General features: G+C 36.6%; 1 protein-coding gene across 3 annotated transcripts in view; it reads left to right on the forward strand.

Moving 5' to 3' along the window:
• Positions 1-14,593, forward strand: part of GABRA3 (gamma-aminobutyric acid type A receptor subunit alpha3) — a 386,726-nt gene that overhangs the window by 141,253 nt on the left and 230,880 nt on the right. For all 3 annotated transcript variants that reach the window (XM_078065249.1, XM_078065248.1, XM_078065247.1), the window contains one exon: positions 9,461-9,582. In XM_078065249.1, coding sequence (XP_077921375.1) covers positions 9,461-9,582 — 122 coding nt within the window. The remainder of the gene's footprint in view (positions 1-9,460; positions 9,583-14,593) is intronic.

The following is a 14,593-nucleotide window of genomic DNA, read 5'->3' on the forward strand; positions in this document are numbered from 1 at the left end:
TAACAATATTTGTTGTTGCAATCTGTGAGTTTGGAATGTTTTTCCATTTCTTTGTGTCTTCCTCAATTTCTTTCATAAGTGTTCTATAGTATTCAGAGTACAGATTCTTTACCTCTTTGGTTAAGTTTATTCCTAGGTATCTTATGGTTTTTGGTGCCATTGTAAATGGGATTGATTCCTTGATTTCTCGTTCTTCTGTTTCATTGTTAGTGTATAGAAATGCAAGTTACTTCTGTGCATTGATTTTATATCCTGCGATTTTGCTGAATTCCTGTGTCAGTATTAGCAATTTTTTGGTGGAATCTTTTGGGTTTTCTACATAGAGTATCAGGTCGTCTGCAAAGAGTGAAAGTTTCACTTCTTCTTTGCTGATTTAGATGATTTCTATTCTTTTTGTGGTCTGATTGCTGAGGCTAGGACTTCCAGTGATATGTTGAACAACAGTGGTAAGAGTGGACATCCCTGTCATGTTCCTGATCTTAGGGGAAAAGGTCTCAGTTTTTCCCCATTGAGGATCATATTTGTTGTGGGTCTTTCATATATGACCTTTATGATGTTGAGATATGGTCCCTCTATCCGTACATGCTGGAGGGGTTTTATCAAGAAAGGATGTTGTATTTTGTCAAATGCTTTTTCTACCTCTATTGAGAGGAACATATGGTTCTTCTTTCTTTTATTAATGTAGTGTATCACATTGATTTGTGGATGTTGAACCACCCCTTCAGCTCAGGAATAAATCCCATTTGGTTGTGGTGAATAATCCTTTTAATGTACTGTTGGAACTGATTAGCTAGTGTCTTGGTGAGAATTTTTGCATTCATGGTCATCAGGGATACTGGATTGTAATTCTCCATTTTATTGAAGTATTTGTCTGGTTTTGGGATCAAGGTAATGCTGGCCTCATAGAGTGAGTTTGGAAGTTTTCCTTCCATTTCTATTTTTTGGAACAATTTGAGAAGGATAGGTGTTAATTCTTCTTTAAATGTTTGGTAGAATTCTTCTGGGAAGCCATCTGACCCTGGACTCTTGTTTGTTGGGAGATTTTTGATTACTGATTCAATTTCTTTGCTTGTTATGGGTCTGTTCAGCTTTTCTATTTCATCCTGTTTCAGTTTTGGTAGTTTATATGTTTTTGGAATGCATCTATTTCTTCCAGATTGCCTAATTTGTTGGCATATAAATTTTTCTTAATATTCTCTTATAATTATTTGTATTTCTTTGGTGTTAGTTGTGATCTCTCCTTTTTCATTCATGATTTTATTTATTCTTTTCTTTTTGAATCATCTGTCTAGGGATTTATCAATCCTATTAATTCTTTCAAAGAAGCAGCTCCTAGGTTTTTTGATCTGTTCTATTGATTTTTTGATTTCTATATTCTTGTTTTCTGCTCTATTCTTTATTATTTCTCTTCTCCTGCTGGATTTAGGCTTTATTTGCAGTTCTTTTTCCAGATTCTTTAGGTGTAAGTTTAGGTTGTGTATTTGAGACCTTTCTTATTTCTTGAGGAAGGCCTGTATCACTATATACTTGCCTCTTAGGACTGCCTTTGAGCATTCCAAAGGTTCTGAACTGTCATGTTTTCATTTTCTTTTGCTTCCATGTATTTTTTTAATTCATCTTTAATTTCCTGATTGACCCATTCATTCTTTAATAGGATGCTCTTTATCCTCCATGTATTTGTGGTCCTTCCAAATTTTTTCTTGTAGTTGACTTCAAGTGTTAAAGTATTGTCGTCTGAAAACATGTATGGATATCTCAATCATTTTGTACCAGTTGAGACCTGATTTGTGACCCAGTATGTGATCTAATCTGGAGAATGTTCCATGTGCACTTGAAAAGAATGTGTATTCTGCTGCTTTAGAATGAAATGCTTTAAATATATCTGTTACATTAATCTGATCCAGTGTGTCATTCAAAGCCCTTGTTTCATTGTTGATCTTCTGCTTAGATGTTCTATTGCTGTGAATGGGGTCGTAACGTCCCCTACTATTACTGTATTATTATCAATGTGTTTCTTTAATTTTGTTATTAATTGATTTATATATTTGGCTGCTCCCACATTAGGGGAATAAATATTTGCATTTCTAGATCTTCTTGTTTGATAGACTCCTTTTGTTATGATATAGTGTCCTTCTTCATCTCTTATTATAGTCTTTAATTTAAAATCTAGTTTGTCTGATATAAGGATTGCTATTCCAGCTTTCTTTTAATGTCCATTAGCATAATAAATAGTTCTCTACCCCCTCACTTTCAATTTGTAGGTGTCTTTGGGTCTAAAATGAGTCTCTTGTAAGCAGCACATTGATCAATCTTGTTTTTTTTTAAAGTCTATTCTGAAACCCTATGTCTTTTGATTGGACCATTTAGTCCATTTACATTCAGAGTAATTATTGAAAGATATGAAGTTAGTGCCATTGTATTGCCTGTAAAGTTATGTTCTTGTACATTATCTCTGTTCCTTTCTGGTCTTTGTTACTTTTGAGCTCTCTTTTTCCTCAAAGAGTCCCCTTTAATATTTCTTGCGGGGCTGGTGTAGTGTGCACAAATTCCTTTAGTTTTTCTTTGTTCTGGAAACTCTTTATCTGTCCTGTTCTGAATGACAGCCTTGCTGGATAAAGTATTCTTGGCTGCACATTTTCCCCATTTAGCATATTGAATATATCATGCTTGTCCTTTCTGGCAGTCAGGTCCCTGTGGACTGGTCTGCTGCCAGCCTTGTTTCTACCCCTGTAGGTTAAGGACCTCTTGTCCTAAACTGCTTTCAGTATTTTCTCTCTATCTGTAATTTGCAAGCTTCAGTATGTCGAGGTGTTGACCTTTTTTTGTTGATTTTGAGGGGGGTTCTCTGTGCCTCCTGGACTTGAATGCCTGTTTCCTTCCCCAGATTAGGCAAGTTCTCAGCTATAACTTGTTCAAATAAAACTTCTGCCCCCTTCTCCCTCTCTGGAACCCATATTTTCCAGATATTATTTCGCTTTTCAGATTTGAATTCTTGAAGTCTCCCTTTGTGATCCAGTAGTTGCCTCACTCTCTTCTTTTCAGCTTCCTTATTTTCCATCATTTTATCTTCTATATCACTGACTCGTTTGCTTCATTTATCCTTGCTTTCTGAGCCTCCATTTGGGACTGCATCTTAGTAATAGCATTTTTAATTTTGGCCTGATTATATTTTAGTTCTTTTATTTCTATAGTAAGGGATTCTCTAGTGTCTTCTATGCTCTTTTCAAGCCCAGCTAGTGTCTTTATAATCATTGTTTTAAATTCTAGTTCAGACATCTTACTTATATCTGTATTGATTAAATCTCTGGCAGTTAGTACTACCTCCTGTTCTTTCTTTTGGGGCAAATTTCTCCATCTCATCATTTTGTCCAGAAAAGAATAGAAAAGAGAGAGAAAAGACAGCAATAACAACAACAACAGAAAAAAAAGAAGAAAACAAAAACAATAGAAAATAAGAAATCAAACAAGAAACAAAACAGAACAAAAGATAAAACTAGATTCTGAGTGTATTTCGGTCTGCTTGTTAAAAGAAACTAGATCCCAAAATATGAAAGAAATACTTATATGCATACAAAATAAAATAAAATACAATGAAAGGAAACCAACAATACTATATATATGTATAAATAATATACATGTATAGTATATATGTATGTATATATATATGCATATATATACATATTTATACATATATAGTTTTATATATACTATATATATATTTATAAATACTATATAATAGTATATATAAAAAATAAAAAATTAAAAAAATAAAAAATAGCTGGAAAAAAATACAAGTGAAAGACTAAAGAATAAAAAAAAAAATGCCACAATGCTATATGTTTTCCTCCAGAGCTGAAGCTTTGCAGTTCTCTGTGATCAGTAAACATGGGGATAGCCAGTTGTTCCTGCTGGTCTTCTGGGGGAGGGGCCTGTTGTGCTGATTCTCAGGGGCCCTTGCACTTCTGGAAATGTGCCTCGCTTGCCAGGGGTCAGACTCAGTGTAAGCAGCTCTGGATACCACTATGTGGTGCTGTTTTGCTCCTTAAAGGTTTTCAGCCTGGATGGGCAGAATGAAAATGGCAGCACCCTGATGTCTAGCCCAGGAGTTGAAACTACGTGCCCCCCACTCTTCAGTGAGCCCTCACAGAAAAGCAGGCAATCACTCTTGTCTCCTTGGTTTCTGTCTGAACTGTATTCACCCATCCTGTGACTGAGCATTTTTATTCAGCCACACAACTGACTTTCAAGTCTCAAAATTTTCCAGACTCCTCTGGCATGGACCCAAGCTGTTCCTTCCAGGGGAGGGGGGGAGCCTCACTATGTTGCTGCCTTTTGCTGGGCCCCTGTCTAGAGACACAGTCTAGAGGACCTAGACTCACTGTTTTCAGCTGGCTTCCCCACTTCTGGGAGCTCTGCTGCACTCAGACACCTCAATTCTTCTTGTGACCCCGGGGAACCTTAGACCACTGTTATATATGGGATTCCACCCCACTTCACCACCTGAGCACCTTTAAGCTATGGATGTCCTCCACTGTAGCAGACTTCTAAAAGTTCCAATTTTGCACTCTGTTGTTTATAATACTTTGCAGTAGCCTCCTTAAGTTGGCTCCTTCCCCTCTGCTGTATCCTCTGACATAGCACTCCAGATTCAAGTCTCTGCACCTCCTACCTTCCAAAAAGTGGTCACTTTTCTATTTGTAGAATTGCAGCTTTTGTTTTCTCAGATCTCCAATTGATTTTCAGGTGTTCAGAATGATTTGATAACTAGCTGAACTCAAGGGACCAGATGAACTTAGGGTTCCCTACTCCTCCACCATCTTAACTCCTTAAATTTGTTTTATTTTTAAAAATCTGTTCTCCCCCAGAAGACATACAGTATTAGGGACAATGACATCCTTTTAATGAAGTAAATTTCTCTTCTCTTTGGGTTGCTGTATGAACTGTATCAGCAGCTCCATCTGTGCCTCTCCTGCCCCCCCAACATAAATATACCTAAGACCTCAACGTAGTTGAAATAATGCTGTTACTACCACTATGCTGGGTTTAGTCCCAGGATGTTTAATGATTTTAATATTGTCCCATAGCATAGAAGTGCCTGTATTTCTTTTTTTATATTAATACATTTATTGAGGTATATTTCCTTGAACAGAAATTATTTTTTAAAAGACTAAGGTTTAATTATACATTTTTAATTTGAAATATAGTTGGCATACAATGTTATATTAGTTTCAGGTGTACAACATAGTGATTTGACAGTTCTATACATTAAGCTATGCTCACCAGGATAAGTATAGTTACCATTTGTCACCATGTAATATTATTAAAATGTTATTGATTATATTCCCTATGCTGTACTTTTTATCCCCATGACTTATTCATTTTATAACTGCAAGTATGTACCTCTTAACCCCCTTCACCTATTTTTTCCATCCCCACACCCCTTTCCCCCCTGCAACCACCAGTTTGTTCTCTGTATTTATGGTTCTGTTTCTGTTTTTTTGTTTGTTCACTTGTTTTTCATTAGATTTCATATATAAGTGAAATCATATGATATTTATCTTTCTCTGTCTGACTTATTTCACTTAGGCCCATGCCCACTTCAGCTCCAACCATCTTGCCAGGGTGTCCTTTGTATGGAATGCCCTGAGAAACCCTCCCCCCGGCTTACTCCCACTTCAGCTGTCTTGCCAGGGTGCCATCTGTATGGAGAGCCACAGGATTCCCCTCTGGTTCATGCCCACTTCAGTTCCAGATACCCTACTAAGGTGGCCCCAGCTCTGAGTGTCCTGGGATTCCCAGCCCACACCCCCTAGAGCACCAGCCAGCCAGCCAAAGCCATCAGGCCCATGCAGTCTATAAAGGGGACATCCCTACCCAAGGACATTCCTTCAAATTTAGGAGAAGTAGCTATTCCACCTAATTTATGGACACTAACACAGAAAGTCAAGCAAAATGAGGAGACAGAGGAATACGCTCCAACTGAAAGAACAAGACAAAACTTCAGAAAAATAACTAAATAAAAAGTGCCTGTCTTGCAAAGGTGTCTCATTACATTTTCAGAAGTTGGTGAGGATGGCAGAGAAACAACCTCAGTGTTTATGGAGCTTTACCATTTATGAAGCAAATTTTTATTTGTTATCTTATTTGTTCCAAAAACTTTCTAAGATAGGATATTATTATCCCCATTTTACATGTAAGGAAATAAGTCACACAATCAGTTAGTGGCAGAGCCAGGACTAAAACTCTGTTCATTCTCTATGGACTTAGTACTATTCCATCTTTAGATCTAAAAAATGACTAAGCTTGCCTTACCTATACATAGCATATTAGTAACATTATTTTCATGTTTAAATGATGGATTATTAATCTTAAATCTAATTGGTAATAACAGATATGAGGTAAAATAGGCATGGGCACATCAATTTTATCAACTTAATAAGCATGTGGCTTTGAACAATTTCTTTCTCTTATCAGTGTCTTAGGTTCTTCATCTGTAAAGTGGGAAAAAATAATTGTATGATCTCTAAGGCTCTCCATAATCCTGACATACCATGAGTCTTTGTTGTTCCCCTAAACTACTTTGGATTAGAACAAACTACAGAATTTTCATCTTGTTGCAGTTGAATTACTGAAGAAGAGAGAATTCTGACTTGGGTTTCAGATTAAATCTTCCAGCTCTCCATACAATAATTTAGTGCACACTAGGAGAAAAAATCATTAGTAGCCAAGTGCAAAATCACAGCGAAACCTATTGAAAGTTGTTTTGGAGTGATATTTAATAGCATTGATTTTTTTTTACTTAAGAGTTTATAAGTTATTGGTGTAGAATGCTGCTAGCATAATCAACACATCAACAAGGAATGGAAATGCATTGTCATGGAAGTTAGTATTTCAGGAAAAGAGATGGCATAGTATATAGTATATCTCATATTCAATAATTCTAGTTCCAAATTTTAGCTTTCCCATTAACACTCAGGGTAGTTAAAAAATTATGTTCAGGGGCTTTAGAATTCCCATCTGTCAATCCACCTGGAGTGAATATAATCTCTGAAGCCCTTTATAGCTAATCTATAACTCTGTGAGGATTCTCCTTTCTATCTGCTTTAAACAGTCAAGGAAATTGTTTTTAACTCAATTTATAAATCTATATCCCAGAAATTGAATTAAGCTAACCAGGGTTAAGAGTCCCCACAGTGAAAGTTAAGGGATAATGAGTAAGTGGTGTGAACAAAATCAATTGAGCCTCTCTCTCCACAGCCTATGTAAGGTGGATTCAGAATATTGGTGGATTGAGCTAAGTGTGGGCTTCACCTGAAGGGTGTCTGTATTTATCTCTTCAACATGTTAATGTCAGTTTGTTAGTCCTGCAGTATAGTTCCCTCTTTTCTTCCCCCTCCCTAGTGAGGTATCTGTATCACTTCTAGTGCTCTGTCCACTAACCCAGCCAATCATCTCTATTCTTCACTGGGTTCTAGTGCCTCTCTGGCCAAAGTTTTCTTTATGTCTTTTGGCTGATGGGGGTGCCAATATTTTTTGTTACTATTTGCATTTGAATAATGCATTCAAGTGCATACAGTACTATTTCAAAAAAGAAAAAAAAAAACCAAACTGTGAATACTTCCAGATATTAAACATTAAGCCTGGCAATTTTAATATATGATTAATATTAATACAACCTATCTGTGAAGTTATTTTAATTTTAAAGATGAGAAAGCTATTACTAGAGGTGTTATATGACTTGCCTAAGGTCACACTAATAAATTCAAATGTATGTCTCTAGACTCTTTAAGCCAAGTTCCCTTTTTCCTTCCATGTATATCTATGTTATCATTTGATTCTCTCGGCAACCCTGTAAGCAAGGGAAAGATTACTCACCTTGTTTTACCTTTTTTATGCTCTATCACAATACCTAAACAGTTAGAGGCTCAATAAAGATGTATTGAATGATTAAGTGCATTGAATTAGGCTTACGAATTAAGGAAATTGAGGTCTAAAATGACTTTTCCAAGGTTATCTGCTGGAGTGGCAGTTTAGAGTGAGAACTGTTCACTTTTGATGTTTTTATTCTGTAGACTTTTCTCAGGGTCTTTTTCATAAAAGGAACCTTTGTAGCCACTAAGAATAAATATTTGTGGGAAGACATATTGACTCTCTCTTAGGACTCCTTCTCAACTGTTATTTTATGTTTTTTATAGACTTGACTAACAGGTTGGTAGGAACAGTTATATCTATTAATGGAAACCTTCTGGGTCCTAGGTAAGAATAGAGATACAATAGTGTAACTTGCTTAATGGTCTACTTCAAATCATGAATACAGCTGGCAGTAGAACCCGGGATTCCTGACTCCTAGTTTATTAATTGATTCTACACTATGCTTCTTGATCCTTGGCAACAGCCATCAGTTTCACTATACCCTCTTTTCTCCTAAACTATGCAGAGAGTGTCATTTTTAGTCCTGTGAAACCACAACAAGCCCCTCCTCACAAAGTGAAAATATCAGTCAGCCTGGACCTGAGTAGGTGGTTATCAAAGTGCCTAGTGCTTGGAAAGACTTACAGAAGGCATCCAAACTGGAGAATCAGGAGGTAGCTGAGGGTCAATAGAAAATTATAAAACTTGGATTCTAGTCCTATTTTAGCCTCTCACTAGCAATATGATTGGGGGCAAATTTGGTGGTGTCCTCTTCGAGCTTATTTCCCCATGTATAAAATGAGAAAAATTAGAGAATCTCCTAAGAGTCCTGGTAGATTTAACATTTAATGGAGTACTATTGTTTGGTTGCCCTATCTCCATAGGGTGGTAGGTAGGTAGACTAAATGCACTTCAACAATCTGGCTCTGTTGTTCTGTGAACCTATGCTTCTCTAGGCTAGAAGAGGGATAAGTTCTTTGTAACACAATTTTCCTTTTTTAATTTTGTAGACTGTTCATTCATGCAGCAAAATTTGCTGAATAACTTCTTTATAAAGATGTATTTATTTATTTTGTGTGTGGGGGGGGGGGGCAAAGGAGAGAGAGTCCTAAGCTGACTCCATTGAGCATGGAGTCCAACCCGGGACTCAATCTCATGACCCTGAGATTGTGACCTGAGCTGAAACCAAGAGTTGGACACTTAACCGACTGTGCCACCCAGGTGCCCTTTGGTGAATAACTTTATGATGGGTACTGTTCACAGGCACATTCTGTTAATTTCTGCTTGTGTTTCTTCACTACTGGGTTGGAGCTGGAGCACGTTTGGTTAACCTCTTGACAAAGCTGGAGTAAGGCCTCAAGTATAGTGACTACCACCTGCCTTTTACACAGATAATCATTGTGATGAATAGGAAGTGCTGACTTGGTTAAGATAACGGGCTATTTATTTGGCCCACTCTATTGATTGAAATCTTCTTAAAGTAATTACACATGTAATTGTTTCCTATGAAGAATATTATTTTTTATCTCTTTTTCTTCCACTGTCTCAGACTCTCTCCTAAGCACGCCCCAGATATTCCTGATGACAGCACTGACAACATCACCATATTCACCAGAATTTTAGACCGTCTTCTGGATGGCTATGATAACCGACTACGACCTGGGCTTGGAGGTCAGTTACTATTTTAAGATCATTTTCTTGGTTATTGTCATCTAAAAAGATTCTTAAGGTACCTTCAACACTCTATTGACCAGTGAGTTTAGTGCAAAGTTGGGTTTCATCCTTCTGAGCACTAGAAATTAGTTCTAACCCTTCATTTTATGGTCAATCTCTCTGGTATGGTTTTGGAAAATTCTGAATTTTACTTAGCTAAATGCTTATAGGGTATTATACCACAATATTTGGCCAAGCCCATTTCTGGTAACAAAATACCAATCCCTGCCTGAACAGGAGGTGTGGCCCAGGCATATCTGGGAAGCATGCTTTTGTTTTCAAAACCCTAAGCACATATCAGCCTGAAATTCCAGTGAGGAACAACCTGCTGGCTAGGTGAGATCTTAGTTGGCCATTAGTTTAGTATGATCAGCAATATGATCACAATGAGATAAATGCATTATAATATATGATGGGCTGTACTGAAATGGCAAGTATGCAGATGTATGAATTTAATTTTTTTCCTGAACCGTTTGAGAACTAGTTGCCGATATCATACCCCTTTGTCCCTAAATACTTCAATGTGCATTTTCTTAGAACAAAGTAATTTACAAAACTAATCCTTCACTGTGCAAAGCCTTTTATCTTGATGAAGTCCCAATAGTTCATTTTTGCTTTTGTTTCCCTTGCCTCCGGTGATGTGTCTAGTAAGAAGTTGCTACAGCCAAAGTCAAAGAGATTGCTGCCTTTGTTCTCCTCTAGGATTTTAATGGTTTCCTGTCTCACATTTAGGTCTTTCATCCATTTTGAGTTTATTTTAGTGTATGGTGTAAGAAAATGGTTCAGTTTTGTTCTTCTGCATGTTGCTGTCCAGTTTTCCCAACACCATTTGTTGAAGACACTGTCTTTTTTCCATTGGATAGTCTTTCCTGCTTTGTCAAAGATTAGTTGACCATATAGTTGTGGGTCCATTTTTGGGTTGTCTGTTCTGTTCCATTGATCTATGTGTCTGTTTTTGTGCCAGTAGCATACTATCTTGATGACTATAGCTTTGTAATATAGCTTGAAATCTGGAATCATGATGCCTCCAGTTTTGTTTTTCTTTTTCAGAATTGTTTTGGCTATTCCAGGTCTTTCATGGTTCCATACAAATTTTAGGATGTTTTGTTCTAGCTCTGTGAAAAATGCTGGTGGTATTTTCATAGGGATTGCATTAAATGTGTAGATTGCTTTGGGTAGTATAGACATTTTAACAATGTTTGTTGTTCTACCCTATGAGCATGGAATGTTTTTCTATTTCTTTGTGTCCTCTTCAATTTCTTTCATAAGTGTTCATTAGTTTTCAATGTACAGATCTCTTAACTCTTTGGTTGGGTTTATTCCTACGTATCTTATTGTTTTTGGTGCCATTGCAAATGGGATCGATTCCTTGATTTCTTTTTCTGCTGCTTTGTTATTGGTGTATAGAAATGCAACAGATTTCTGCACATTGATTTTGTATCCTGCAACTTTGCTGAATTCATGTATTCTAGCAATTTTTTGGTGGAGTCTTTTGGGTTTTCCACAGAGAGTATTGTGTCGTCTACAAAGAGTGAAAATTTGACTTCTTCCTTGCTGATTTGGAAGCCTTTTATTTCTTTTTGTTGTCTGATTGCTGAGGCTAAGACTTCCAGTACTATGTTAAATAGTAATAGTAGGAGTGGACATCCTTGTCTTGTTCCTGATTGTAGGTGAAAGGCTCTCAGTTTTTTTCCCATTGAGGATGATATTTATTGTGGGTCTTTCATATATGGCCTTTATGATGTTGAGGTATGTTCCTTCTATCCCTATTTGTTGAGCGTTTTTATCAAAAAAGGATGCTGTATTTTGTCAAATGCCTTTTCTGCATCTACTGGGAGGATCATATGGTTCTTGTCTTTGTTAATGTGGTGTATCATGTTAATTGATTTGCAGATACTGAACCACACCTGCAGCACAGGAATAAATCCCACTTGATAGTGGTGAATAATTATTTTAATATACTGTTGGATTGGATTAGCTAGTATCTTGGCGAGAATTTTTGCTTCCATATTCATCAGGGATATTGGCCTGTAATTTTCTTTTTTAGTGGGGTTTTTGTCTGGTTTAGGGATCGAAATAATGCTGACCTCATTGAAGGAGTTTTCCTTCCATTTCTAATTTTTAAAACACTTTCAGAAGAATAGGTATTAACTCTTCTTTAAATGTTTGGTAGAATTCCCCCGGGAAGCCATCTGGCCCTGGACTCTTGTTTGTTGGGAGATTTTTGATTATTGTTTCAATTTCTTTGCTGATTATGGGTCTGTTCAAATTTTCTGTTTTTTTTTCCTGTTTCATTTTTGGTAGTTTTTTTTTTAATTTAAATTCAATTAGCCAACATATTAGTTGAAACTAACTAATGTTAATGAAACTAACATCATTAGTTTCAGATGTAATGTTCAATAATTCATCAGTTGCTTATAAAACCCAGTGCTCATCACATCACGTACCATCTTTAATGCCCATCCCCCAGTTGCCCCATCCCCCACCCACCTCCCCTTCAGCAACTCTCAGTTTGTTTCCCAGAGTCCAGAGTCTCTCATGGTTTGTCTCCCTCTCTGATTTCTTCCCATTCAGTTTTCCCTCCCTTCCCCTATGATCCTCTGCACTATTCCTTATATTCCACATATGAGTAAAACCATATGATAATTGTCTTTCTCTGATTGACTTATTTCACTTAGCATAATCCCCTCCAGTTCCATCCATGTCATTGTAAATAGTAGGTATTCATCCTTTCTGATGGCTGAGTAATATTCCATTGTATATATGAACCACATCATCTTTACCCATTCATCTGTTGAAGGACATCTTGGCTCCTTCTACAGTTTGGCTATTGTAGACATTGCTGCTCTGGACATTGGGGTGCAGGTGCCCCTTCATTTCACTGCATCTGTATCTTTGGGGTAAATACCCAGTAATGCAATTGCTGGGTCATAGGGTAGCTCTATTTTTAACTTCTTGGGGAACCTCCATACTGTTTTCCAGACTGGCTGTACCAACTTGCATTCTCACCAACAGTGTAAGAGGGTTCCCCTTTCTCTACATCCTCACCAACATTTGTTGTTCCCTGTCTTCTTAATTTTAGTCAGTTTTGGTAGTTTATGTGTTTCTAGGAATTTATCCATTTCTTCAGAATGCCCAATTTGTTGGCATATAATTTTTTCTTAATATTCTCTTATAATTGTATTTCTGTGGTGTTGGTTATGATCTCTCTTTCATTCATGATTTTATTTATTTGAGTCCTTTCTCTTTTTGATGAGTCTGGCTAGTGGTTTATCAATGAAAATTAGCAATTTTGTTAATTCTTTCAAAGAACCAGGTCCTAGTTTCATTGATCTGTGCTGGGTTTTTTTTTATTTATATATCATTTATTTCTGCTCTAATCTTTATTATTTCCTTTCTTCTGCTGGTTTTAGGCTTTATTTGTAGTTCTTTTTTGGCTCCTTTAAGTGTAAAATTAGGTTGTGTATTTGGGACTTTTCTTGTTTCTTGAGGAAGGCCTGCAACACTATATAATTCCCTCTTATGACCACCTTTGTTGCATCCCAAAGGTTTTGGATTGTCGTGTTTTCATTTTCTTTTGCTTCCATATATTTTTAAAAATTTCCTCTTTAATTTCCTGGTTGACCCATTCATTCTTTAGTAGGATGTTCTTCAACCTCCCTGTATTTTTGGTCTTCCCAGAATTTTTCGTGTGGTTGATTTCAAGTTTCATAGTGTTGTGATCTGAAAATATGCATGGTATGATCTTTTTGTACTTGTTGAAGGCTGATTTGTGACCCAGTATGTGATCTATTCTGGAGAATGTTCCATGTGCACTCGAGAAGAATGCATATTCTGCTGCTTTAGTATGAAATGTTCTGAATATATCTGTTAAGTCCATCTGATCCAGTGTGTCATTCAAAGCCATTGTTTTCTTGTTGATCTTCGGCATAGATGATCTATTGCTATAAATGGGGTTTTAAAGTCCCCTACTATTATTGTATTATTATCAATGAGTTTTTTTAAGTTTGTTATTAGTTGATTTATATATTTGGGTGCTCCCAACTTGGGAGCATAAATATTTACAACTGTTGGATCTTCTTGTTGGATAGACCCCTTTATTATGATGTAGTATGCTTCTTCATCTCTTATTACAGTCTTTGGTTTAAAATCTAGTTTGTCTGATATAAGGTTTACTACCCCAGCTTTCTTTTGATGTCCATTAGCATGAGAAATCCTTCCCTATCCCCTCCCTTTCAATCTGCAGGTGTCTTTAGGTCTAAAATGAATCTCTTGTAGGCAGCATAAAGATAGGTCTTGTTTTCTTTTTTTAATCCATTCTAATACCCTTTGTCTTTTGATTGGAGCATTTAGTCTATTTACATTCAGAGTATTTATTGATAGATATGAATTTAGTGTCATTGTATTACCTGTAAAGTCATTGTTCCTGTAGATTGTCTCTGTTCCTTTCTAGTCATTGTTGCTTTTGGTCTTTTTTTGCTCAAAGTGTTCCCTTTAATATTTCTAGCAGTGCTAGTTAGTGTTCATGAATTCCTTTAGTTTTTGCTTGTCAGGTAATCTCTTTATCTGTCCTATTCTGAATGACAGTCTTGCTAGATAAAGTATTCTTGGCTGCATATTTTTCCCATTTAGCATGTTGAATATACCATTGCCGCTTTCTTCTGGCCTGTCATGTTTCTGTGGACAGGTCTACTGCTAAACTTATGTCTTTACCCTTGTAGGTTAAGGAATTTTTGTCACTAGCTGCTTTCAGAATTTTCTTTTTATCTTTGTATTTTGCAAGTTTCACTATGATATGTCTTGGTGTTGACCTGTTTTTGTTGATTTTGAGGGGAGTTCTCTGTGCCTCCTGGACTTGAATGCCTGTTTCTTTCCCCAGATTAGGAAGCTTCAGCTATAATTTGTTCAAATAAACCTTCTTCCCCCTTTACCTGCTTTTCTTCTTCTGGGACTCCTATGATATGGATAT

Source organism: Halichoerus grypus, chromosome X, assembly GCF_964656455.1.
Source record: "Halichoerus grypus chromosome X, mHalGry1.hap1.1, whole genome shotgun sequence".
In the NCBI taxonomy this organism is placed as follows: Eukaryota; Metazoa; Chordata; class Mammalia; order Carnivora; family Phocidae; genus Halichoerus; species Halichoerus grypus.